At 35.6% G+C, this 24,712-nt stretch overlaps 1 protein-coding gene across 3 annotated transcripts; it reads right to left on the reverse strand.

Annotated features, from left to right (window-relative positions):
• Positions 1-262: 262 nt before the first annotated feature.
• On the reverse strand, positions 263-24,189 carry LOC123716009 (moesin/ezrin/radixin homolog 1). 3 transcript variants are annotated; one of them, XM_045671478.1, is made up of 12 exons: positions 24,042-24,189; positions 23,690-23,723; positions 23,068-23,115; positions 13,931-14,110; positions 4,873-4,995; positions 4,431-4,601; positions 3,541-3,752; positions 3,104-3,364; positions 2,865-2,970; positions 1,873-2,154; positions 1,542-1,781; positions 263-1,404 (listed from the first exon to the last, which is right to left on the reverse strand). In XM_045671478.1, the coding sequence occupies exons 2-12, from the start codon at positions 23,699-23,701 to the stop codon at positions 1,240-1,242; spliced, it is 1,800 nt and encodes a 599-aa protein (XP_045527434.1). In that variant the 5' UTR covers positions 23,702-23,723; positions 24,042-24,189; the 3' UTR covers positions 263-1,239. The 3 variants fall into 3 exon arrangements, with proteins under 3 accessions (XP_045527434.1, XP_045527452.1, XP_045527443.1); XM_045671496.1 differs by lacking the exon at positions 23,068-23,115; XM_045671487.1 differs by lacking the exons at positions 23,068-23,115; positions 23,690-23,723; positions 24,042-24,189 and adding an exon at positions 20,999-21,152.
• Between the last annotated feature and the right edge of the window lie 523 nt (positions 24,190-24,712).

A 24,712-nucleotide genomic window follows, 5' to 3' on the forward strand; every position in this document is an offset into this window, starting at 1 on the left:
CGAGGCACTCTGTTCGACTGCTCCGTTGCATTCATTCTATATTAATTTAATATAGAACGAAAGTAAAATCCTCTATATTTCATGCACTCCTATGACTCGGGAACCGTATTTACAGTACTTTAGTCACTTTTTTTTTTCAATTATTTTCTGTGCAATTTGTGTACCCCCCCCCCCCCCTTTTTGGAATATGGGGAAGAAGAAAGAAATAAATAAATATTCTATATGTAAGGTTTGTTTTCTATCGATATTAAATAAAACACAATTTATTACTTAAACATTTTATTGGAAAAAATTTCGTCCTAGACTGAAAGGCAACGACGTGGTTCTGTATAATTCAGCATCGAGAGTTCGACAGTTGTGATTGGAAGAAGACAAAGTAGGAAATCTTCCGTTACGGCGGAAGGACGGCGAGCACTTCGCACTTCGCCTCCGGAGAACTGACAGATCGGATGGCACTTAACAATAAAAACACACCGCGAGGGCTACACGACTCAACGAAATTTTTACGAAACGCCACCGCATTTTATACATTGGAATGCCTTTTACTCACTTAAATTAACATTATACATGTAAGCATACAATTAAATATATCTTTACGAATTTTGTTCGAGAGCCGAGGAGCGGGCCGACCTCGCCCGAACGCGAACCGAACGAATATACAAATCACCCGAACGATGTCGGGACTCGGGAACGTCCTACGTCTAAAGTATAAACGATTATAAAAATAAATAAGAGACGTCGCCCCATCCGCTCCCCGAGACCGCTCAGAGTACAAATCTTATACGTCCGCAGGGACACGGCGCCGGACGCCAAATCCGCTACGCTTAAACATTAATCAATAAAAACAAAAGTGTGCTTCGACGCCGCACGGGCCTAAGTAACGCGACGCACAATCGTACGTCAAGTGATTATCGATATTTACACGCCTCTCTCTCTCTCTCTCTCGCGACGGGCACGGGGACAGAGGGGGACGGGGACGGAGAGTTCGGTCGTCGCTTTAAGTACGCGAGGCGGCCGCCGGCGTTTGACGAACTCGGTGAAGAGAGAGAAGAGATGCGTTCGCGTCGCGGGAGCTCGGGCCGAACGAGCCGCAGGTGAACGGACGACGGATGGTTCGGAGGGGACGAGGGACGAAGGACGCTCCACCGGAAGGGGAAATAGCGAAGGTGACGGTGAGTCGCGACGGAGAGGAGCGGACGGCGAGGGCGGAAGCGGGTCACCTGCGGCGGCGTCGCCGGCCTACATGTTCTCGAACTGGTCGACGCGGCGCTTGGTGTTGCCCTTTCGGATCTCCCGCAGCGTCTTGTACTTGTCCCTGCCCTGGCGCACGTTCTCGCGGTGGATCTTGTCCATCGCCGTCTCTTTCGTCTCGTCCCGGGATTGGGCCAGGTCCTGCTTCAGGGCCTGCGAAAACAATTGTGAAACGCGCATTACGAACGTGGCTCTCTCGCTCCCGTTGACGTTCGGAAGGAGAGCCGCTCGCTCCTAAAATAGCTCCATTATTATTTTAAAGCGATCGATGAGCCCGTCGGACGTCTCACCTTGAGCTGACTGTGAAGCCGCTCGTTCTTCTCGGCCAGGGTGCGTCGCTCGGCCAGGGGGTCCACCAAGTCGTCGGGTGCCCCGGTGAGCTCTCCCACTCCCGACTCCGAGCCGCCGTCGGAGCCGTCTCCGGAGCCGCCTTCCCCTTCCGCTTCGCCCTCGGAGCCCCCCCGGCGGCCCTCGTTCACGTGGTGATGCTGGGGAGTGATGGCCGCCGCCAGCATGGCCGCGGCTTCGTCCTGGAATTGAAACGTCGAGTCATCGTCCGCCCCCTCGTCCGAACGAGCTGAGGGTCCGGACCCTCGCCGTCGACGGAAGACGAACGGGCACCTGCTTGCGTCGGGCCTCCTCCACCTCCTCCTGCAGCCTGCGCGTCTCGGTGTCCTTGATCTCCACCTCCTGCTGGATGCGCGACACCTCCATCTGCTTGGCGAGGATCTCGTCCTCCAGCTTCTGGCGCTCGGCCGCCTCCATGTTCTTGGTCTCCTCGAGGCGCTGCATCATGGCGTGCAGCTCGTTCTGCCGCTTCTCCAGTTCGTCCTTCGCCGCCTGCAGCTGCTTCAGCTGCTCCTCCAGGCGCCGGATCATCTCCTGCGCCTCGACCAGGTTCGCCTGACACGGACTTAACGATTAGTGATTGTTTTTGGATTTGGATTTCCAAAAAAGTGAGATTACATTTTTATATTAACTTCTCTATGTTTTATTTAGAGTATAGATATGAATCTTGAAGTATAAGATAAGTTATCGGAGGCAACCGGCACTCACGTCAGCAGCGCAGCATCTTATCGGTGCATCGGAGATTGGCCGATTTGGGCGTACACTTTTAGAATCTAATACTTTTCTAGTCATTTAAGATTAAAAAATATCTATATTATTACTTAATCTCCACAATTTCCACCAGATTATTCAATCAGTATGTATATTGGCTAGGTTAATAAAAAATGAGATGGTTTTTCTTCATGTGTGTCATTTTATTCAAAAGGATTTTACTGAGTAAGGAAGCGTTCAAGTATTACGTAACGAATTTTGGGGGGGGGGGGGGTCCTTTTCTAAACGTTACGATGCGGGGCGGGGTTTAAATTACGCGTTATTGTTAATATTATTTTCGACTTTCCAGTACTTTACACCACATAATGGTGAGCTTTAGGTATAAAGAGTCACTGGGGGTGGTCACGAAACGTTTTACTATTGGATTCAGAAAACGTTACGGCGGCGTTTCATCAACCAAGTGTTGGGGGGGGGGGGTTTTTTTTTTGCTAGAATCTCCAAAAATCGCGTGACGTAATATTTGAACGTTCCCTAATGTGTGTGTTCGTGTGTACCTGTGATCTTTCCATCTCTTCCTGCATCTGTCGAAGTCTGTCTTCATACTCTTGTTGCTTCTTCTCTGCTCTTTCACGGGCCGCAATTTCTAATTGCAGCTTCTCCCTGCAAAATAATCGTTTCAGTTTAAGAGTTTAAGACAAAAGCTCATTTCATGCCAAAGGACATGTGAAATAAACAAAAAAGTCAGAAAAGACAGTTCGAGAACTAATAATAATAATTCCAAAGTAAAAAATACCTCTGAGCCTGCTTGGCTAGCTTCTCTTCCCTGGCTTGGGCCTTCATCTGCTGGACGTCAATCGTGTCGGGCTTGCGCCTGCGCATGTACAACTCGTGGTTTCCCATACAGAGCGCCAGAATGCGCTTGTTGACCCGAACGCGAGGCGCGAAGAAGACGAAGTCGGGCGCCTTCTTGTCGATGGGCTTGATTATGAATTTGCGGTCGTTGAACGAGATGTTGCGGATCTCGGACCAGGGAAAACCGATTTTGGGCGTCAGTCTGAAAACGATATGTGATTCTTATTGTTCAGGTGTCTCTTAGGTGAACTGCTGGAGCATATTTCAGACTAAAACATTTCAAAATATTAATGGTTTAAAAACTAAAATTTATATCACTAAAAAAGATATATATAAAGCTCCAATATTAAACTAGATTTATAAAAATGTAATACATACTTGTCATCCTTCTCGTAGATGTTCAGCCCCAGAGCGTCGACTCCCAACCAGAGCTCAGTGTTCTTCTTGTTTCTGATCTCGAAGTAGTTGACTCCGTACATCTCGAGGTCTTGGGCGATCTTCAGATACTCCATCATGGCGTCCTCTCGAAGCATCCCGCGGTGCTCTTGCCACCAGTTGGTTATGCTTTGCTCCCATTCTTCCCGAGACATCTGAAGATAAAGGTCATTAGTATTGGCTCTCGCTAACTGGAAGCTTAAAACTTAAAAGTCATTCTGGACCTCGCGAAATTTGTGGTGGCGTTTGTTTAAAATTAAAAAAAAAAGTCATTTTCCACAACAATCTTTGTATGTAATTCTACTGTACATATGTATGTCACTGAACTCCTCTTAAACGGCTGGACCGATTACAATTTTTTTTTGTATGCGTTTAAGTGGAAAAAAGTTTAGATTCACAAATCAGCACGGCAGATTACGCTGGCGTCGGTATCTATGTTATTTATCGAGAAAGCAACTAAACAGCTGATATATATATCTTCAGTGCACATGTACGAACCCATTAAACTCCTCTTTTGTGTGTCTACGTGGAGTCGAGAATGATTGACATTATAAGATCTCTTTTGTTTGTAAAAGGAAGAATAAAGATCTGTGTACAGGAAGGTCTGTCGGATCAGCTAGTGGAATTTAAAATAAGTACATTCAATCATGGAGATGACATATATACGATTATTAATTTTTTATAATTGACTAATTTGTTTAAATAATATTTATTTTAGTTCCTACAACGGGAAGATACAACATATTTTTTTCTTATTACATTAGTAAAAATACACAACATTTGACACATTACAACTTTAACTTAAATATAAAAAGTTATACTAGGGCTTTTACCTTGTGCTGGTCGGTGACTCTCTGGGGCAGAAGGCGGTCATTGGCAAGGAAGCCAGGTCCATGCATGGAAGGGTTGTGGTCTCCATGTCTCGCTTGAACTGCGTATGAGGCCAATAACACGGACGTTTCAGGCGGACAGTATATTTCGTCGGAAAGGATCGCATTCTTAACCTGAAACAGAACAGAAAAATAAGCTTATTATAGACCTGCAAAAGCTTTCCGAGCTTTATAATTTATGGACTTTTTATAATTATAAACATTTCTTAAACATATATTTTTGAACTAAAGTATGCTTTCCCAAGTTATCGTGAACTTCCACCTCCTTCATTTTGTAAAACAAATAATATTTATTTTTGTTTTAGAACCCAACGATAATAAGCGTTCAATACATTTTCCCAAAGAAAGTTCATCATTATACAAACGTAATAAATCAATTGCCAACCTGAAGATAGAAGAGCTTCAACGTGATCTCCTGTATGAGCTCATCGGCGACATCCTCAGGGTAGAATTTAGCACGGAATTTGAACTGCAGCGGATTCTCCTTCTTCACATCCTGTTGCATCACCTGAAAAACAATTGAGTAACCAAGGTCTTCTATGAAACAAAATTTATAACAAGTATTAAAAATTAATGAATTGTTTACCACCTATTACGTGGTATCATTAAATATTCTTTTACTTTTAGGCACAACAAATCTGAGATTGTAACGGAAAAATCCTTGGGGGATAATATAACTTCTCATGCGGTTATAACCACATGTTATAAATTATAATCTATTTATGGTAAATATACTTGGAAAGCCAGCTGTTGAACAAACGTTTGAGTCACCGACTATATATGACCACTATTATTGAAATCTACGATCTTCCTTAACCTCCATTACATCTCGTTAAATTTACAATAAGCGAAATTTTCATGTCTTATTCAATGCAATAAATAATAATTTATTAAGCACTGATAAATTAGAGTGAACAATGTTGCACTTTAGTATACAAGCTCATCCTTAAGTGCCATACAAACGGAAACATATAATATAAGTAGATCTTAATAAGTAAAAACTATTGATACGTAACAAATCTCATAATTAGTCTCCGAATTAAATGTATTAACATGGTATTTAATTGGGTTTACCAAGATCGATCAAAGTAATCGAAATCTTCTTTATTTCCCCATGAAAACACATTATTCGCGCTGACTGAAAAAACCATCCTTACCCATCTGGAGAACGGGAGTGACCCTGACTTCGTGGCGCGCCCAACACATCCAGAGTAAGCGTTAAAAAGGCAACAATTAATTACAATTCAGCGTCGGTTTAGTTTGCATATACATCATAAAAAAAATTAAAAAACACTACGTTATACAGAAATGTATTTTTTAATTCGAAATCTAGCAACATCCCTGTGCCATCATTTTATAGACATGTGAGTGACCAGTCGTTTTCGATAAATTACATGGTCTAGCTTAAACTACGCACAAAAAATATTCTATAATTTGAATTCTTTGGAGATTTATCAGCCATTCTAGGCCAATTGGTTTAAATGTCGTCACATGCGTACAGGAATTTTATCAATACAATTTAATCAGTCGATAAAATTGTCCAAGTGCTGTTATCACAATTATAACACAAATCAAATAATTTAAATTCAGAAATTGGGGCTACTTAAGAAGTTATATTACATTTTGTCGACCATCGTTTACGAGACGATGATTATGATAAAGCTCATAATACTTTATTCAATCAAGCCAATATCAACAGTCGTACTCAAATGTTCACCGAGAGTTAATGGTTACTTGAGCCATTTAACAAAGATCTAAATGAGTTCAAAATCATCCAATCAGAAGCTAAATGAAGTCGGTTCTCTGTCATATGTATTCAGTAATCAGCTTATAAATGGTGAAGTTATAGCGTAGCTACTAGAGTCCATCGACAATTTTTGATAGATGGACTCGATTTTCGACACTCGGTTTTTGATTGTTTATTATTAAAGTTGACTTTGAGGACGTGCGTCATCAACAAATGCCAATTTGGAGCCACACAGGTAAAGCATTATTAACGGATACGAATCATAAGATCTGTTGTCCATTCTAAGAAATGCCACCCGATAATATTTCTATGGTATTATTAACGCAAGATCTTTAGCGATTCTACGGTATCATTAGCTGTAAACACCAGAGCGATTTACTACCATCGCTTACCATATCATCTGCCCTGTCATAAGCAGCCTCCTCATCATCCTCTTCGGGTGTGACCAGCTTCTTAACAGCCGTGGTCACACACTTCACTGTCTTTTCCGCTATAGTTTCCGGCTACGGTACCCATATTCGGTATTTATAATTAAATTATGAAATATTAAATTAGTTAAATAAAAATCTTCATTATAGGACTTTGGAATCTTCTATAAATACAAGGCTGTCTCTTATCAACCATAGAGTATAGACGTAGAAAACTAATTAGCGAGTTGGGAGTACATTGAGCAACGTCGCACCGCCTCGTGGGAGCGAAAGTACGGTCAATGACCTAACGACCGCGTTTGCTACAATCAGCTGTTCTTTTGCATTCTTTCATCTATTGAGAATCGTCAAAGTGCAGACAATGACAGCCAATACAAGGTTTATAATTTCCGAACGTATTAGGCGCATATTGATTTCAATTCACACTATTGTTTTATAAACAGTAAAGGGACGTATTACGAAATTGTAGTTATGAAATGCAACATTTGCCAGCATTTACTTGACATAAAACCTCCACAATAAATCCCGACAAAGTCGTTGCAGAGAGTTCTGTGTCCCAAATAAAGTCGAAAGTTCTAAAAGGTGCGTAAATTCCGTTGCGTATGTCAGAATTGAGAGAAACTCGCAAACGAGACATTTCTCACAGACGTTCGCACGCGCAGCGGTTTCGAGCATTCGAGCGGCTGCTAGTGAACGCGCGACCCGAACATCGCTGCGTCTCTCTTCATAACCTAGTCTCGCTGGCTATCGATCGTATCTCACCTGACACAGCATTAACCACAATTATGACTTCATTCATTACTCTCAGTTTTCCTTAACAGGTGTTAATAAGGGTATATATTTCGTTCGCTATCTATTGTGTTTAAGGCAACGAATATCAACGAAGGTCGTGTACTTTCACTTCTCTCATTGTCTGTCCCTACCTTAACGATTACCGCTTTTCCACATTGACTTTATGCTTGTCTTAAACATAATTGGGCAGGCTTATCTTTTCGATATGAATGATAAGGAAAATAAGACGTGATAGTGCGAGTATCATCCTACGACCTTCATATAACCTTTTGCGAATGTAATAATTTAATTGATGCGCAGGTGAGTCAAGGACGCGGCAAATGCCGGCGGGGGCAAGGGTCAGCAGCGGCACCTGGTGGTGAGGAGTCGTGGGAACGAGGTCATACGGACGCTGCGTCCCGCTCCGCTGACCGCACAGCGTGTACGATTTGAAGCCAACAAGTAAATGAGTCGAATACATGGCTTCGAGTGATTATTTTCAAAACGTTTGCATTATAATCAGCTAACCGGTAAGTTGAATTATTATTAACAAAACTTTACTCCATGGCGAGCTTTACAATATGAAGTCTATGTATATAGAAGTATATGTTGCGTCAAAGTAGGTACGCCATCGCAGAGGATTGAGGCCAATTCTCTCAAACTGTATAAGAACAATAAAATGATTTAAGTCCACGACAAAAAGCCACATTCCGTGACAAACGTCGCGTGCGAACTATTATACCAATAATTCGATAAAAACAATCCAACACTTTTACGAACCTATTCACAATAATGACTATTATGTTGGACATTCATTGGTTCATTTAAGGCCATGCCTGAGTATTAAAACTTTAACATTGATTTATATACTTTCATTCAACGCCAATCTTACTAAATCAAAGGACATCAATAGCTATTTGAGGTGTATAGTACGTTTTGCATATGCATTAAAATAAAAAAAGCCAGAATCTAATAATATAACGCGTTAATTCCCCCTTACAACGTGGAGATTTCTCAAGTTATAAGTGCGACATTTATAATGATTTATCAAGTCCATAATTAGTTTTTGTGTACTTGTTTCAATAGTGTTATGAAATTAAACTAAATTACATTATTAAATTCGTGTTCCTAATTTATGAATTGTTCCAAAAAGTAACGAGAATAGCGCCTACACCGATAGCGATTTCCGATAACGCGGTTTGGGTCTTAAACGCGTTATACTTAATATAACACTATACAACTGATTTAAGTTTGAAACAAGTTTTTGTTACAACGCCGAATCGGAATTGGAAAAGCCCAATTCGCGTGGGCTAGAATGCAAATATCCAGACGGCATTATTTAACTGATAACTTGTAATAAATGCTCGCGGCGTGATCTCATCTTTGGGCGTGTGCGTCAATTAGCCAATTTAATTAAACTCGGCCTGAGTAAAGAACTAACGGTCACTTTCAACCAACTTAAGAAACCCTGAGGAAATTAACAATAAGAATTTCAGGCACAAATTTACGGTCTGATCGGGCGGTCTTACAGTAATAATGAATCAAATAAACGTTAATATTGATAATAAATATGTTTAGATCAATTTCCTAAAAAGTAAAAACGTTTTAACGTAATTTATACTGATGTACGTCATAGAATACGTCGAGATAAAGAATAATTTAATCACTTTTCACTATATAATTCATCTCCTTATATTATAATATAGGGAATTGAGTTTAACTCGTTCGCCAAGTTTTAACAGTTTCAGCAAATTTAAGATTCACAACAGATCTAATAGCAACCTTTCTAAATCAGTTTATAACTAATCGGACATAAATATAATTAATCTACAGTAATACTGAGAGTCAGTGAGTACGATTGTTAGAGCATATTTTTTGTATTTTCCATAGCTAAACTTTTTTTTTTAACTTCATAAATAAATACCAAATAAACATTGTGATACAAATACCAATTCATGGAATTTATTAATTATAGAGTTCGTGTAATGCGCTTATCGAAAGCGTCATTATTTAGTCATTCCGGAACTATTCGGATGAATCAACCTTTGATATTACGAATACAGCGGATTCTACACTGAATATTATTCAAAATACTTAAATCATTCTAAGCTTATTATAAGGAATGTTGTTTTGAAAGTCTATTTGAGTCACCCATACATTGACGGATCGCTAAATCAATTGTGATGAAGACTTTGAACTTCCTTCCTTTAACTCCTCCAAAAAATAAATGCAGAACAAACACAACTAATTCTTTAACAGAGTTTTAAAAGCGTTTACAAACGGCCTTAAGATCAGAGGCAATATCTGTGAAATGGTGGGGAGCATTTATAAAGTCAGTACGCTAATTACGTAAGTGTGATATGTTATTTAGCACTTCGCCATTATGAAGAGACATACAATAAATAAACGACTGAGTCACCATCCCTCCTCTACCATAGAAAATACAAGAAAACACTAAGAATCTAGTATTTTATTCCACTCTTATTTGATTCAATTTATCAATACATTATTTTAATTACTACCACAATCAAGGACAACATAGCGAAAAAACCGGCCTGTCGTCAACTCAAAAAGAGATACATGTCAAGCACAGAAGCCAGACCAAGTTATCAGTAAACGAAAGACCCAAAGAAAAGGGTCGTATACAGGCCGTTGGACCAGCAGCCATAACCTATGGAATTATATATAACACGTGGTAACCGTTTAAAAAGAATTACGCACACCATTTGTTCTAATGGCTCACCATATTGTTGAGGAAATGATGTCATTTACAACGGCCATTGATCAGGATGACGTCAAATTGATAATGAATGTCGTCTTCAAGACGGCAAACTGCAAATTTATGATCACGGAACAATTGTTTTTAAAATTATACGTTTCCAATAGACGTCCCACAACTGAGCGTTATATGAGGCAGTTTTTGAGGAACCCACTGAAGTATTACCGAACCACGACTTAAAGTCCTTCAAGAAGAGAGCGTACCAATTACTCTCGCGAGCCCTTTGGCATTGTCCATCACTTGATATCAGGTGAGGCTCCAGTAATAAAAAAAAACGTCAGCAATTTATGTGCTATTAGCACAATAAACTAGTTTAAATAGATAGATAGAATGTATCATTCAGCTTTGAAATGGCGTAATCAACGATTATAAACAAAACGAAAAACAGTAGAGTTTTCAAGATACTATAATAAATGCTGTCGTCACGATACAACAGTTCAAGGTTGTTAAAATGGAAAGTTTGAGATATTGAACACGTATATATAAAAAGCGTAAAGGGACAGACACATGTACACACACACACGTAATATGCCAGCCACTTATGGTGTCACATATCATAAGTCATGATTAGGTAACACTACACATTGACTTTATACTTGTCTTGTTTGCTAATTGGACAGTTAGTTGTTTAATTTGAATGTTATGTTTTAAATTGAAAACATTTATGCATTGAGGAAAATATCTGAATTTCCATTTGCAAAGAAACACCTTAAGGAGAACTATAGGCCCTATAACACCGATAATAAAACGTTATCGAAAAAGTAATTTCAATATCACATCTACGTTTATATACACATGTATATCTACTATACTTATTCGTTACATCTTGCGTGTAAATTTTAATGTATTTTCTAATATATTAAAATTAATCGCGATATGAATTTTAAAAAGTACTTTTAATTTTAAAATTAGCATATAAATATATTCCTTAGCTCAGCAACTGTAAATTCAACCTTGTACATGCTTGCCTCATTGCTGGTGCTATGCTTCATAAATATGTAAACATTTTTAGATCACGCCATCTTGTTACATGATAATATAAACAAAAATATCATTCGCAGAACGATTCAAGTTGATGAATATTTTCACTTTATATGAAACATATATTAAAAACGAATTTACAACACACAACACCAGCGTTATACACTAACATATCGACCTATTTGAAGAAATAGGTAATTAAATTAAATAATTAAATTAATAATTCTTAAAAGGCCGGCAACGCACTCGCGAGCCCTCTGGCATTGTGAGTGTCCATGGGCGGCGGTATCACTTAACATCAGGTGAGCCTCCTGCCCGTTTGCCGCCTATTTTATAAAAAAAAAAAAAAATAATAATAGATCACCTATTGTAGAAGACAATAATACCAGCTTTCAATGTCAATTGAAAGAAAACAATAATTTATACAACGTTAAACTGAAGAAAGTTAAATACTGTTGCGTTGATATGCAACTCGCAGTGAAAATTCTTCTCTCATACATATTAAACAGCAAATTAAAAAATTTGACCGTTCACATGATTAGAGCGTGTTTAGCGCGTCGTTTTAGTTTCAACGACGATCGTGAGTCATGGCCCTCTTGCTCTATAATAGACAATACGAGGGTCTACGAAAGCATATTGATGTCACGAAGGATGGCCAAAGTATTAATTGTAACTCTTCCTTCTTGAGTGCTAAATAATGGACAACCGGTTAGTTATCAAATAGTCAAACATAAAATGTAAATTGAAAAACATATTTTTATACGTATTTGTCTTTTCCTAAACAAAACTGCAACGATTACATTAAAACAGTGGTTTTTAATGTAACATATCATGATTAAGATATTATTCTGTTAAATTACTAAAATAAAAAGTTAACCTATGAGCATTATTTGCGAAATTCAAAATATTAGAGGTATCAAAGTTTATTATACGTTAAAAGCTATTTTATTTTTGCTCACAAACATGAGAACTCAGGAGGACAGCACACAACTCACGAGCGGGCTCTTTGTAGTGAAGTAGCCGCATGGGTCCGTCAACTTCCGCGAATATATAATGTACATAATTTTGTAGGAATAATAAAAACTAACAATAATAGCAAATACATTAACACAGTTAGTTTTCTAAAATTATGCCATCAACATTAGATAATACATCATCTGTATTGAAATCGATATTCTCTGTTACAACGTGTTATTTGAAAGCTCACCACAACTTACGACTTCCTAGGAGCGGTCTATCAAATAAACTCTAAAGATAAAGTATTTATATCAAAACAAACAGAATACACCAGTTAACAACTGATTTAAGGATAGCAAAACATATATATTAACTATTCAGAGAGTATTTAGAGTGGTTCGGATTAATATCAGCAGCTGAGTTTGATCATCGGACGTCGAGGCGAATACGAAATTCCACCCTTATCACCTCATCGTCAGTCGTGCCACAATTGAGCGTTATTTAAGGCACTTTTTGTTGACACTATGTGGAACCAGCTGACAACTGAAGTATTTATGGACCAATTCGATTGAGGGCCCTTCAAGAAAAGGCCGGTAATGAACTCCCGAGCTGTCTGGCATTGAGTGTCTATGTGCGGCGGTATCACTCAACATCAGATTAGCCTCCTTTTGATTGGATCTATGCTGAACTAACAACTTTACCAAATAGCTTAAGACACGTTTAGTCAGCGCGCTATTTACACTCATTGATAAGTTGAGATTAAAAAATTCTACACCAGGTCACCGTGAACACGTTTGACAGAACACCTGTTGTTCCGTTCTCCGATGGCTTCAAAAACTTCGCAATCTAAGCACTTTCTATAAACATTCAGTAAGTCTATTACATAATATTTTAAAAGTCAGAATGCCATTCATATCAAGTTTACTACAGTTTAAGTCACCGCCTAAAAGTAGACGTCCTCATTGGATGAGGCCGTACGAGGGTAAATTAAGTTTTGGTACGGCGACATTGAAGTACCAGGTCAATGTCAGTATGTATCAGAGGAAAATTCACTAATAAGCAAAAACAATTGACTCAGGTAAATAAGAGTATGATCAAAAATCCTGATTTATTATAACTATATTATTATACTATGTATTTTCATTTAAATACAATTATTCTACATTTTTTATTTACATATTATGATAAAAACAATTAACAGGATTTCAAATTATCACATTTTAACGAGCAAAATATAATTTCTTCAAATTATCGAAATTTGACTATAGTACGTATATTAGTACGTGTAATCCCGTGTATTATACGTACGTATATTCCCGTTAAACGGGAATTTAACAGAGTCAATTGCATAGACATTGTCTTTTCTTACAATGCACGACCACAGAATAACTAGCGACGTAACATGCAAAGACTAATATAAATTACATATAATATAAATGCCTTTATTGAGAAATTAGGCATTGCCATCAATAACATGTGCAAAATCAGCAAGTCTTCTTCAGTAGTACATCATTGTCTTGTTTAACACATGGCTAATATACAGTAGATATGATACTAATAAATCACAAAATCTATTTGGCGAGTGAATTATGACTTACAATACTCGGATATAACAAAAATAGTTACGTGAATATCGCTGGCGCCCACATACATTATTATGTTTAAAAACTTTATAAACACCACTTTAAGATGCGATAAATTTCTGAAATCATCTCCAGCGAAATGTAAACATGTACGCACTTACGGCTAGGATTACGACTGAAATGAATTATGAACTAACCTTCTTGTATAGCTTGATCCATGTAAGGTCACCCTTGGAGTCGGTGTACTGGAGTCCAAAGAACCACACCTCTCGCAGACCGATGGTCTTGACCACCTGATCGAAGAGCTGCTTGCCTGTGGTCGTCTGCTGGATCGCGAACTCCAGTTCCGCGTCCATCGTCGTCACCCGGACATTCATCTGAAATAACCCAGGATTTGTCAATATTTTAAATTTACAAAAATTAACTACTGTTAGCAATAAAGACTAATTATTTTTGCCAAATACGCTAGCTTTAACATGTGAATACAATACTAGTTCAGGCAGACTTTTGTCTTTGCGTAGAAGCACGTATCGTGGCCTAAACACCACCATGAAAAGGTTTGAAGTGCGTATCAGTATGTAAATTGGAAACGCAGAGTTGGCAATGTTTAGTAGGACATCCTATCCGCGACCTTTAATCGGTTTGAGTTTGCTTTACGTCACTGTATGGAGTCCAATGTGACATTGAATTTCGAGACAGGATATGCGTTATCAATATGCTATACAACAGTGTATATGATAATACTTATATACAAAAAACAAATAGCTACATCACTTGGTCTTGGCCTCAAAAGTGTATATTTGTTTCCTTTATCATTTTAAAAGTAGGTGCTCGGCCTTCTGGGCCGTGCTTGGTTTTCTCACAATTTCCTTTACGCAAGCAATTATTGCGCATATATTTGTGCACAGCCGGGAATCAAACACAATCTCTTGGTTGTGAGTCTTTAGTATATAAAGTAAATGTATAGTAAAATAATTACTCACTAGTAAGGTAAAAGACTACCGAGTGTGGTAGATATAGTTAACTACGTTTCAAGTATAATATTCTGTTAAGAAATTATTTCTAATAAATAGTAGAAACAGAAGGGTAAGGAAACGATTAATCTGCTTAATTATTACTCAGAGAGTATCAATAATAGCTTATTGTATGCGGTTTATGATTTATGTTAACTAACGCTTGACTGAGTAATAAAATTCCAATCGATTACATACACATACAGTACTTATTACAAAGGATATACATATAATTATTATAGTTCCACCAAGACCACCAGTCTAATTTGAGTCTGTATTTTCTTATGTTATACGTGCTAAAGCTTTTAATTCTAGAATTGTTTATAGTTAATGGTTTATTACCGCGATTATTTTGATATTTATAGAAGAAGAGATTTTACCATATACAGCTATTAATTTCAAACAAAAGACCCGTTATCGGTAAGGTCAGTAGTATACGAAGAAACATAATTCAGAGAAAATCAATTGGAAAACGTGTTCGTGTGTGCTTGTGCAAGGTTTGCTCGCCATTGTTATCGCATGTAAATATTCCGAGAGCATGGTAACAGTACATGTATTGAACCACTTTAGATAACGTTTCTTAGCAATTGCTAAATTTCATTTAGTCTTTTACTAAACCCATTAATAGCATTTTTCATTAGAATGGTTTTCTCATTGACACATCTATAAATATAAATGTCTCAAATATTGTTTTAATTAACATAACATTTATTTATATAAAACATAAAATACGCATTTGTGTTTGATACATATTACATGTCTTTAATAATAAAGTGGCATTACAACCTTTTTAGGTCTGGGCCTCAGATTTCTGTATGTGTTTCATGATTATCTGTCAGTTTAATAGGCACCTAGATGACTAGCCTCCTGTGCTATACACACGGTCGACTTTTTTGGGTCTAAGGCAAGCCGGTTTCCTCACGATGTTTTCCTTCACCGTTCGAGCGAATGTTAAATGCGGACATGGAAAGAAAACCCTCGGGGATGAGTCGCTAAAACCACTAGACCAACACTGCTCTTTAATAATAAACACATTTTCTAACTTGTGTGTGTTTGTTTAATGTTATATTTACCAAGTGTTGTTCTAAATTAACAAGTTATCATTGATACAAATGCTAGCTAGGCCGACTCGAGATGAATAATTGTACACTATGTCAGTTACATCGCGGTGAATGAGATTTCATTCAGAACGTAATCACAACAAGACAATTCTATTAATAGATGAGACAATACGACACGAGGGACGACACAGGGAACAAAAATAGTTTTAATCCAATCTATATTTAAAAGTTGAGCTCTTGCCAAACGGATGCGATCTTCCGGAGTGGATTGTGTCATCGTTTACAATATTATTGAATTTTAAACTCTGTTTCGATACCATAACATTGTGATGTAGTAAACACTTTATTTATGGTACCGATTTTTTTTGCATACAATCGAATACAAACTCCCATGTTTAACCCCGTTACAACTCAACTGTCTCTTTATGTGATAGCGATTTTGTTAATATGTATTGAACCTGAGAATCCAAAGTTTTGTAGCTTAGGGTACCAAGGGACGAAATAAGGCTTAAATATTTACGATCGCGGTTAATCCGAACAGTTATTGGATTACAACTTGACCGTTTGTAGTGTATCTAGAATACTTTAGTACTATTAAAAATTACGTACGAAACTCTTCAAGACTTGAATCTACAAATTAATTAAAATAGTTAATTAAATTGTATATCTGTTAATAACATAAACTTATTCGCGTAAATCGGAGAACGTCTCTAACAACTCGGTCAAATATGAATAAAGAAATTTCATTCATAACGAGAGTTATGTAACCCAAAATTAGCTAAGTCATAAGTGTCATTAAGATTTGTGGACCGTTAGACAAGCCAAGTTAGTTTTTGTTAGCATCGCAACCCTACCTCTAATTTTATGTTAGTTATAAGCACAAATTTTAAACCATTAAAGTCAGGTTACCCAGCTTCAACCAATGAGTTTTATTTAAACATCTCCATACAACAACTGCCACGGAAAATAATTCAAGCCAAAGGAACATTTTCATTCATTCTCACTCAATTAGTATTAAGCGAAGAACCGAGCCCGAAGAAACGATACAATATCTTATCAAGTATTTGGTAATTGTTTGCCTATTTCCAGACGCGTAATCATTCACCTTGGTAAGAGTGGTTGATATGTATATATAATTTTATTTGTGTAATAGAGCAAAAATAAAATTATCAATTAATCAAATGACTATATAATATAAGCTCTACAAAATATTACAAAAACTACTTTAAAAGAGAAATTTCTTGCCCATTCTACTCTATATGAAACTATATATTGGAAGGAGCAACTAGTCGTGTTATAAAATATTTTTAACCAATAATTTTGTCTTTCAAAACTGCCTCTTCCATAAGCCTAATTGAAATAAATGATTTGACTGTGACTTTAACTAAAATGTAATAAATACCTTGTATGAATCGTGTTACAAACTGAATTTCACTTCAAACAGACAATCGCAAATAAATTAATGTTTAATATTAAACACGAGCGTTTCTAGCTACTCATGTGGTCGTAAATTTAACAACAATATTATATCTGTGGGCTGGCAACAATGCATACACGTCCATTCTTCATTATCATTTATCGAATGCATTTTGAGGTCGGCTTAACCTTCATTCCATCACTTACATACAGCATAATTCAGAACCCGCATCTACTTATCATTCAACTACATTCAATTGAATCCTCTTCCAAAATAAACCAATCCTGATAAATAAAATGAATTGGAATTCCTTTAATCTCATAATACAAACAAATACGAAATTATCTAAGGCAATCCGCGGAGTTCTTAAACGAATAATCGTAACAATGTACAAAATCTAATATAAATCAAAGACAAGAATCGCAGACAATACATAACGCACTGTTGATTATCATATTGAAAGGCGATACTAAGAAACTGGTTGCATCGTCAGATAAACTGGCACGCGATGAATCAGTGCTACTGAGCCGGCAAGAGCACAGACGTGATAGATAGCATTGTAAACATTTACGCAAATTGAAATTTCTATAAAAAGTAGTACCTTTAACCTTAAAACAGGATGAGGAAAATTTGTGGACTTAATATTATTGAGCAATGCGTATAAATAATATTCCTAGTATTAAATAACTAAGACACGATCGACGTGTCAAGGGATTAGCTGAAGGTCGCGATTAGTCTTGTGGAATCTAATATAATAATCTAGTTTGAATTAATTTATATAAATTGATGTTAACACAATTATAAGAACTGATACAAACGCCAAGTTTGTCACAATTGTTTACTGGAGTCCAGTGTCAGTCGTGAGCTGTATAAAGCTATGTAAAATACAGTGAGGAAAGAAAAAGATGCAATCAAAATATCTGGGAAATTTTATTTCAACTTTCATGAGTCAGTGACGATGGTCATAAATAACAAATTCAGAATAAACGAGCAGCAAAACATCGCATGTTTGAGTGCATCTCAGCCTCAGCAAACATTAAAGATATGAGTATGACATCAGCGTGCTTGCTTTAAGAGATAAAACCGCTAAATTTATACTGAAGCAAATAATCTTATATTTCATAAATATGCTACTTTCACTCTCGATACAATTAATATGATTATGTAGTAACGTTTGTTTTCTAAATGCAAATTATTACTATCTATATAAACTGTATAAAGCTAGAGAACATTATCCTAACTTTTGAAGTGGACGAGGAGAATGTTGACTGTAAATGTAATGACAGGAAGAAATGTTATTGCCACTTTTATAAATATATATGTTATCTTAACATCAATTATATATACAAGTACAAGGTAATTGAAAGGTAAATTCTAATTTAAAAATCAATCACGAAATAAACACAGGAAACCATATTTATAAATTTTATAGTGTGTGTTACTTTTATATACAAAATATGATTTATAGAACCTTGAATCGTTCGGGTAACAATTGAATATAAAAACTATTATATTATTATAAACGTTTCTCATTCCAATCATTCATTCAAAGAACTTTAATATATTTATTGGTATAAAAATTATTATCACCATGCGATACTAACTAGGCGACCATGAAACTGTACGTCGATTTTCCACAGGTATTGTTAAGATGACAAACCATGACTCTAAACGGAGGAAGTTGCTGATACAAGGCGAGAATAATTAAAGTTTCAACTGTATATTATGACTGTAATAAATATTAAATATCCAAGTACAAACAAAAAGCTACACGAACGTATGGCAACAGTGTTGATATATAAATTTAAATGATCAATAAAGTATCAATTTAAATGGATTTTGTAGCTTTCTATTAAAACTAGCGATGCTAAAGTATTTGCAGGAAGTCGCTCCCGTGAACTTAAATCAACTCTAAATGTGTGTTTTTAAAACAAACGGATTTTTATTCCCATATTAGAGGAACAAAGGCAAAATACTGCATTTAAACTATTTTATAAGGGGTGAGATTTCATACAAATTGCCACGACAGGTGCGTCTGAGCAGATGTTTGATACACTTGGATTAGGGGTAATCCTACGCAAGTACAAACTTTATTATAGCAATTTAAAATATTATACTTTTGTTTTATAGAACACATTTCTAAGTATCGTTGTACAAGCGTTGCTTATTCATTTATTCGACGTTTGATGTCACTTCAACTTATTCCCATGGCATCATCGTTCACGTTTGGCTAAGCATCATTGTTGTTCGATTCACTATTTACGTAACTTACATCATCTAAGCAAAAACTACTTATAGACGTAAAATCTAAGTAAGAATAATATCTTTTGTATAATTACGATTTATTCGACCTTGTTATGACTGAAATATCTTGAAGTATGGAATATGCTTCTTGAAACCACTACAAAATTGTGGACATAGAAGCGATGTTACCGCCAAGATTATCAAAAACGTGCGTATTTGACAATATTAAAGAAACGCTAGCGGTGTCGGCGTGTGTGTAGCGATATGAGACGATGCTCTGTGGTTATTGACCATAACGGCCGTCAAACCGAATCAAGTTCAGCAATTAACTAAACTAATTGGATATGCTATCAGATAATATGCATATTTGTTTAATAGTACGTTCAACCCAAAAATATATATTGGGGTTCAAAGATATTTTGTGTAGTATAGACGACAAATTTGTTTAACATATGTATGCAACGGACTTTTTAATGAGACTTCAAATATAAAGCAATAAAAATATCAGAGACGGACAAGTTATAATAATCCCATGTATGACCGTGACTTATGATACAATGACAAACGTAAAGAGGAAAACTTGTTATGAGGTAATTATTTCCAAGAAGGCCCTGCAGACTTGGCACTGAATCTTCTGTGAGACCATGAAAGCAACGAGTACTAGTTAAATTCCCATAATTAGTCTTTAATCAATACATAGAGTTGACATAGAACCTCAATGTTTAATGTAAAAATTTTGATGTGTAAATGTAAGAAAAAAAAATGTTTGTCGAAACGAATTTTAATAGGCTGTACTCAATAACCTTTGAACGTATGAGGAACCTCCTTGAGTAATAAGAAATACATAATTATTTAAAATTTATGTCTGATTTTTTGCTGAAACGCTGTGTAGAGACAATTGCTGAAGGCCTTGTCTTATCTAAATGAGCTAATAATATGTATAATGTGAGCGCCATTCACGCTAGACAGTGATTAAACATCTAATGAATTTTTAAGGATAGAAAAACGATACGTTCTGGGATTGAGCAGAACCTGGTCAAGAAGTTTTCGGTCCAGTGACTAAATATAACCAAAGAAATCGAGAGCGAGGGAACATTGGCGAAACAGGAAACTTGCCGTCCCATTTTTTCCATCGCTAAAGACAGGGACAGGGAATGAAGCGGTTAAAACCGTTTGCAACAAACAAAATAAAAGCACAACTTGGAGAAGTCTCAAAGGCCGTGTTGGTGATGTCATCGCAGCTTATTAATTGTGTCTACGTACGTTCATCACCTGACGACTGACTGTTGCTATGTTAAAATTAAATCGTGAATAGTAAAATTGATAAGGCAAATGGCAGTTACACACGGCTATAAGAAAAATTTTAACGCATTTAACTAGCTAAATATTTTAAAAGTAGTATTTAGGTATTACAAAGTATTATATTGAACAAAAAATTGCATTTAGGTATAGAAATTAAGATTTTTTTCAACTTAGAGGTCAAAGTGCATTAATCCCCATTAACATTGAAACTATTACATAAGAATTTACCTGTTTGCCGCCTGCGACCATGTTGCCGGCTTTGGTACCACTTGCAAATCACCGTCACAATCACTGTAATACAGTGGAAAAGAAGTCTTGTATATTTATTACAAAGGGATGTTTTACGCGCGTCTACCGGACGCGGCGGTAGTATTCAAACTGAACCGACGGCTCTTGCGGGGATGCGCCGGCGTTTCGCCCCGAGGACGAAGGCTCTACACTTTGAAGTGAAAACGATTGAATATTCAGCAGCTATTTACATTAAACCACGTAATACTGTAGAGATTATAACGAATGAAGTAACTCGTCAATGAAATGCGTCTATTAGATTAAGTCAATGCAAGCAAACGCTTGGTTTTTTTGTAATAAAAATGTAATTGTGGTGTTATATCATATTCTTAGTTCTCTTCGTAGCAAGCAACCGAGTAGATATATACGTGTAGTACACGGCAAATTCATTGACGTCACTTTAAGGAAAATGAGAATTTTAAAATCTTTAATTCGGTGGAGTTCGTCGCAGTGGTAAGTTTTCAAAGAATTGCTCACTTTCAGTTTAAGTTATATATGAACGATATTTTTAACGTTAAATAATGTAAAACAAAATTTAATTAATATTAAAACTATTTATCATTCTTGCACAGAACAAGTTTAGAAGATTATATTGTATATTATGTATAATTTTTTCTTGACAAAACAATTAAATTCATGAATCGGGCAACCTCTACCAATATATATTATTTATAGATCTATGCCGTTAGGTGTCTATCAAGCAGTCTAGACTGCTTTTTGTCTAGGATCAATCAAGGACGGAGATCCTGCTAGAATCGTTAGCAAAAACAGCCATTCAAGATCTAGATCTCTTTGGATTTTTGCATTTACTTCACCGTTCAGGAGCGATACTAGTTACATTAAGAGTCCCACAGAGTATATAACCTCTGCTCCAGTAGAAAAAATTATTTAAAAAAAAAGTGATACGGAATATTATATTCTTATATATGAACCAAAATGATGAAGTTTATTATTAAATAAACGAATTAAATTTATATTATTGGAAATAAATATATAGTATATTTTAATGAGATTATTCGAGATACATAAGGTATACAGAGTAAACAGCGCGAATTATGACAATCATATATTTAAATTTGATATACGGCTGTACTTAGAACTTAGTACGTACTGTAAACCTGTGGAATTCAAATATAAGAACATTAATTTTCACTATAGATCACGCGTTTTTTTGAAAAATGGCTGCGATTTTGTATTTTTACGTAATTGAAACAACGAATTGAATTGATCTAGATGTAATCATACTATGCCAAAGCTTATCGCTCTCAAGTGCTATTAAATGACGAAAACAATACATGTATGTATTTTTCAATTTGCCTAATTCAAGTGATAATGTTCAAAATTATCGGTTTGCCCAATTTTCTTTGCATAGGTTCGATAGGTAATCTTCAATGATATATCTAAAGCAATAGAGAACATAGATCGTGGGTGCAGTGTCCACTAAGTTGATAACTTGTGTCCTACTTTCACGTTTCCTTCCTACGACACGTACTTACGCTATGAAAGTCATTTCACATACGCATATTACGACAAATTGCTACTAATAGGCAGTACACAAATATAATTGTACGTTTTCCATTTAAATATATATATATTTACATATACATAGACTAGTATCAGTATTTTATTTTCAAATCTATAATCTGTAAAGGATAAAGGGAAATATACTTGCTCATCAAGCATTTTTAATAACCACTCATATTATATAAAACCTTCTAATGATAATAACAAGTTGGATGTGATACGGGCATGTTAACATTAACAAACGAAATTTATCTTTAATTAGCATTAATTTTAGTATGTTCCTGTGTGAGATGATAGATATGTTGAGTTTTATATGACTTCATTATTTTCATACAAATATGAAGGGGAGCACTACCTATAAAATTTGTATAATGGTAATCTATTGACAACATAAATTGGAATTGAAAACCTACTATATTAACTAAAAAAGGACTAGCATATCAAGGATATAAGGCCATTAAAACAAGCACACACTTAGGACTAACCAAGTGGTCACTGTTTGAACCTATTGCTTTATTTAGATATTCAAGAATCTGAAAAACAAAAATATAAGTGAAATTTATAAGTTGTTATCTCATGGTTAAATTTGATAAAAAAATTAAATAATCCAATTTTTATTCGTTAATAAATATCACAATCATTATTTTCATCTGTATATATACATTGTTTTTTACAAATTTCTTATAGGAATAATTTTATCAGTGATAACAGTATCTGGTGTGATACATTTTTAATAACTAGTTTTATAGTAGCAGAGTATTTAGATTATAGATCAATGAAATAACAAAATTTTATCTTACATCGATTAGAAATTGAATAAATTAGTATATTAATTACTCAAGCAACCCTAATAATGATCATCCATCAAATTATATCAACTAATAATATAAATTATGATAAAGTATATAATTTTATATTTCAACATAAGACTTATATATAAGTAAAGGATGTCTATAAAATTTCAAATAATATGTTGATCTCAGAAATTCTAGACGTAGTGAATTAAGACATGGATAAAAACTTCTCTACTTAGTATTTCTATATAGGTTTTATATAGCCATTTTATAATAAACATTAATTCATTACTGTAAGCAAAAACAAACTTACCGATTTCGGCATCTTGACGTTTTAGGATTGTTATCTGAAAGAAAATACATTTTTTAGAGATAGATATGTAATTTATTATGTATCGTTGGTAGTAGGCCAGATCTCACGGTTTTTAATAGTAGGCACTTTACATTATCAACTTACTCTATAACTCTTACAACTCTTCAAACAACAACTTTTTCATTTGTATTCAATAATTTCTATAAAGTATAAACGTCTGATTGTATTCTAAGGAAACGTAGGTGTAAGTCGTAAGGCAAAGAAATACCGGCAGAGAACAAGAGTTGAACATGGCCGTGTAGGTAAGAAATTTGTGCCGAACTTTGGTTTTTAAGTTTTTATCGTTACTTACCCGTTAAAAAGAAAAATATCACCTAATAATCCACATAAGTAGCACAACACACATGAAGAAAGCACACACCCAAAAGAGTCACAAAAATATCGCGATATGATGTGACAACTGCGTGACGTGGTATGCGGTGCTACCACTAAAAAAAACTGTGTACGCAAATTATGCAAATCCAAAAGCACAAAAACTGGCAATAAATGTTTTGACAGATAAAGATCTTATAGACTATAGTTAGACATAGATTAACTATAGTTAGTACGAGCTTAGATTAAGCATAACAGAAAAATATAGGTATTAACTTAGGTACTAACCGAAAACAAAATACATATAGAAATTTTCATAGAATTTTCTTGATTTACACTAAATATAAATTACAATTTTGATAATTATATATTATGTTTACTTATTACTCACCATTGTCATTATCAGGTATTTATAAAAATGTGTAAATGTACAAGTATCTTAAATGAAATGTATTCTCTAAGATACAAGTGTATTTACATACAGGTATTTTCAATTTTGAGTTTGAGTAACGGACAGAGTGCACGAAAATTATTTCTCAAAACTTCAACCTAATAAGTCAACTATCAAAATTTTTAAACAGTGTTATGTCATATTTCAAAAGCGAAAATACGAATCTTAAGGTATTTTTAAAATTCATTTCAATGTTTTGT

Source organism: Pieris brassicae, chromosome 1 (genome assembly GCF_905147105.1).
Source record: "Pieris brassicae chromosome 1, ilPieBrab1.1, whole genome shotgun sequence".
In the NCBI taxonomy this organism is placed as follows: domain Eukaryota; kingdom Metazoa; phylum Arthropoda; class Insecta; order Lepidoptera; family Pieridae; genus Pieris; species Pieris brassicae.

Excerpts from the sequence above, each read along its gene's own strand:
- LOC123716009 (XM_045671478.1), bottom strand. Across the intron at positions 14,111-23,067 it reads GTTCAAACAGTGACCACTTG|ATGAATGTCCGGGTGACGAC; the intron begins GTTAGTCCTAAG and ends GGGTTATTTCAG. Across the intron at positions 3,753-4,430 it reads GAGTCACCGACCAGCACAAG|ATGTCTCGGGAAGAATGGGA; the intron begins GTAAAAGCCCTA and ends CTTTATCTTCAG.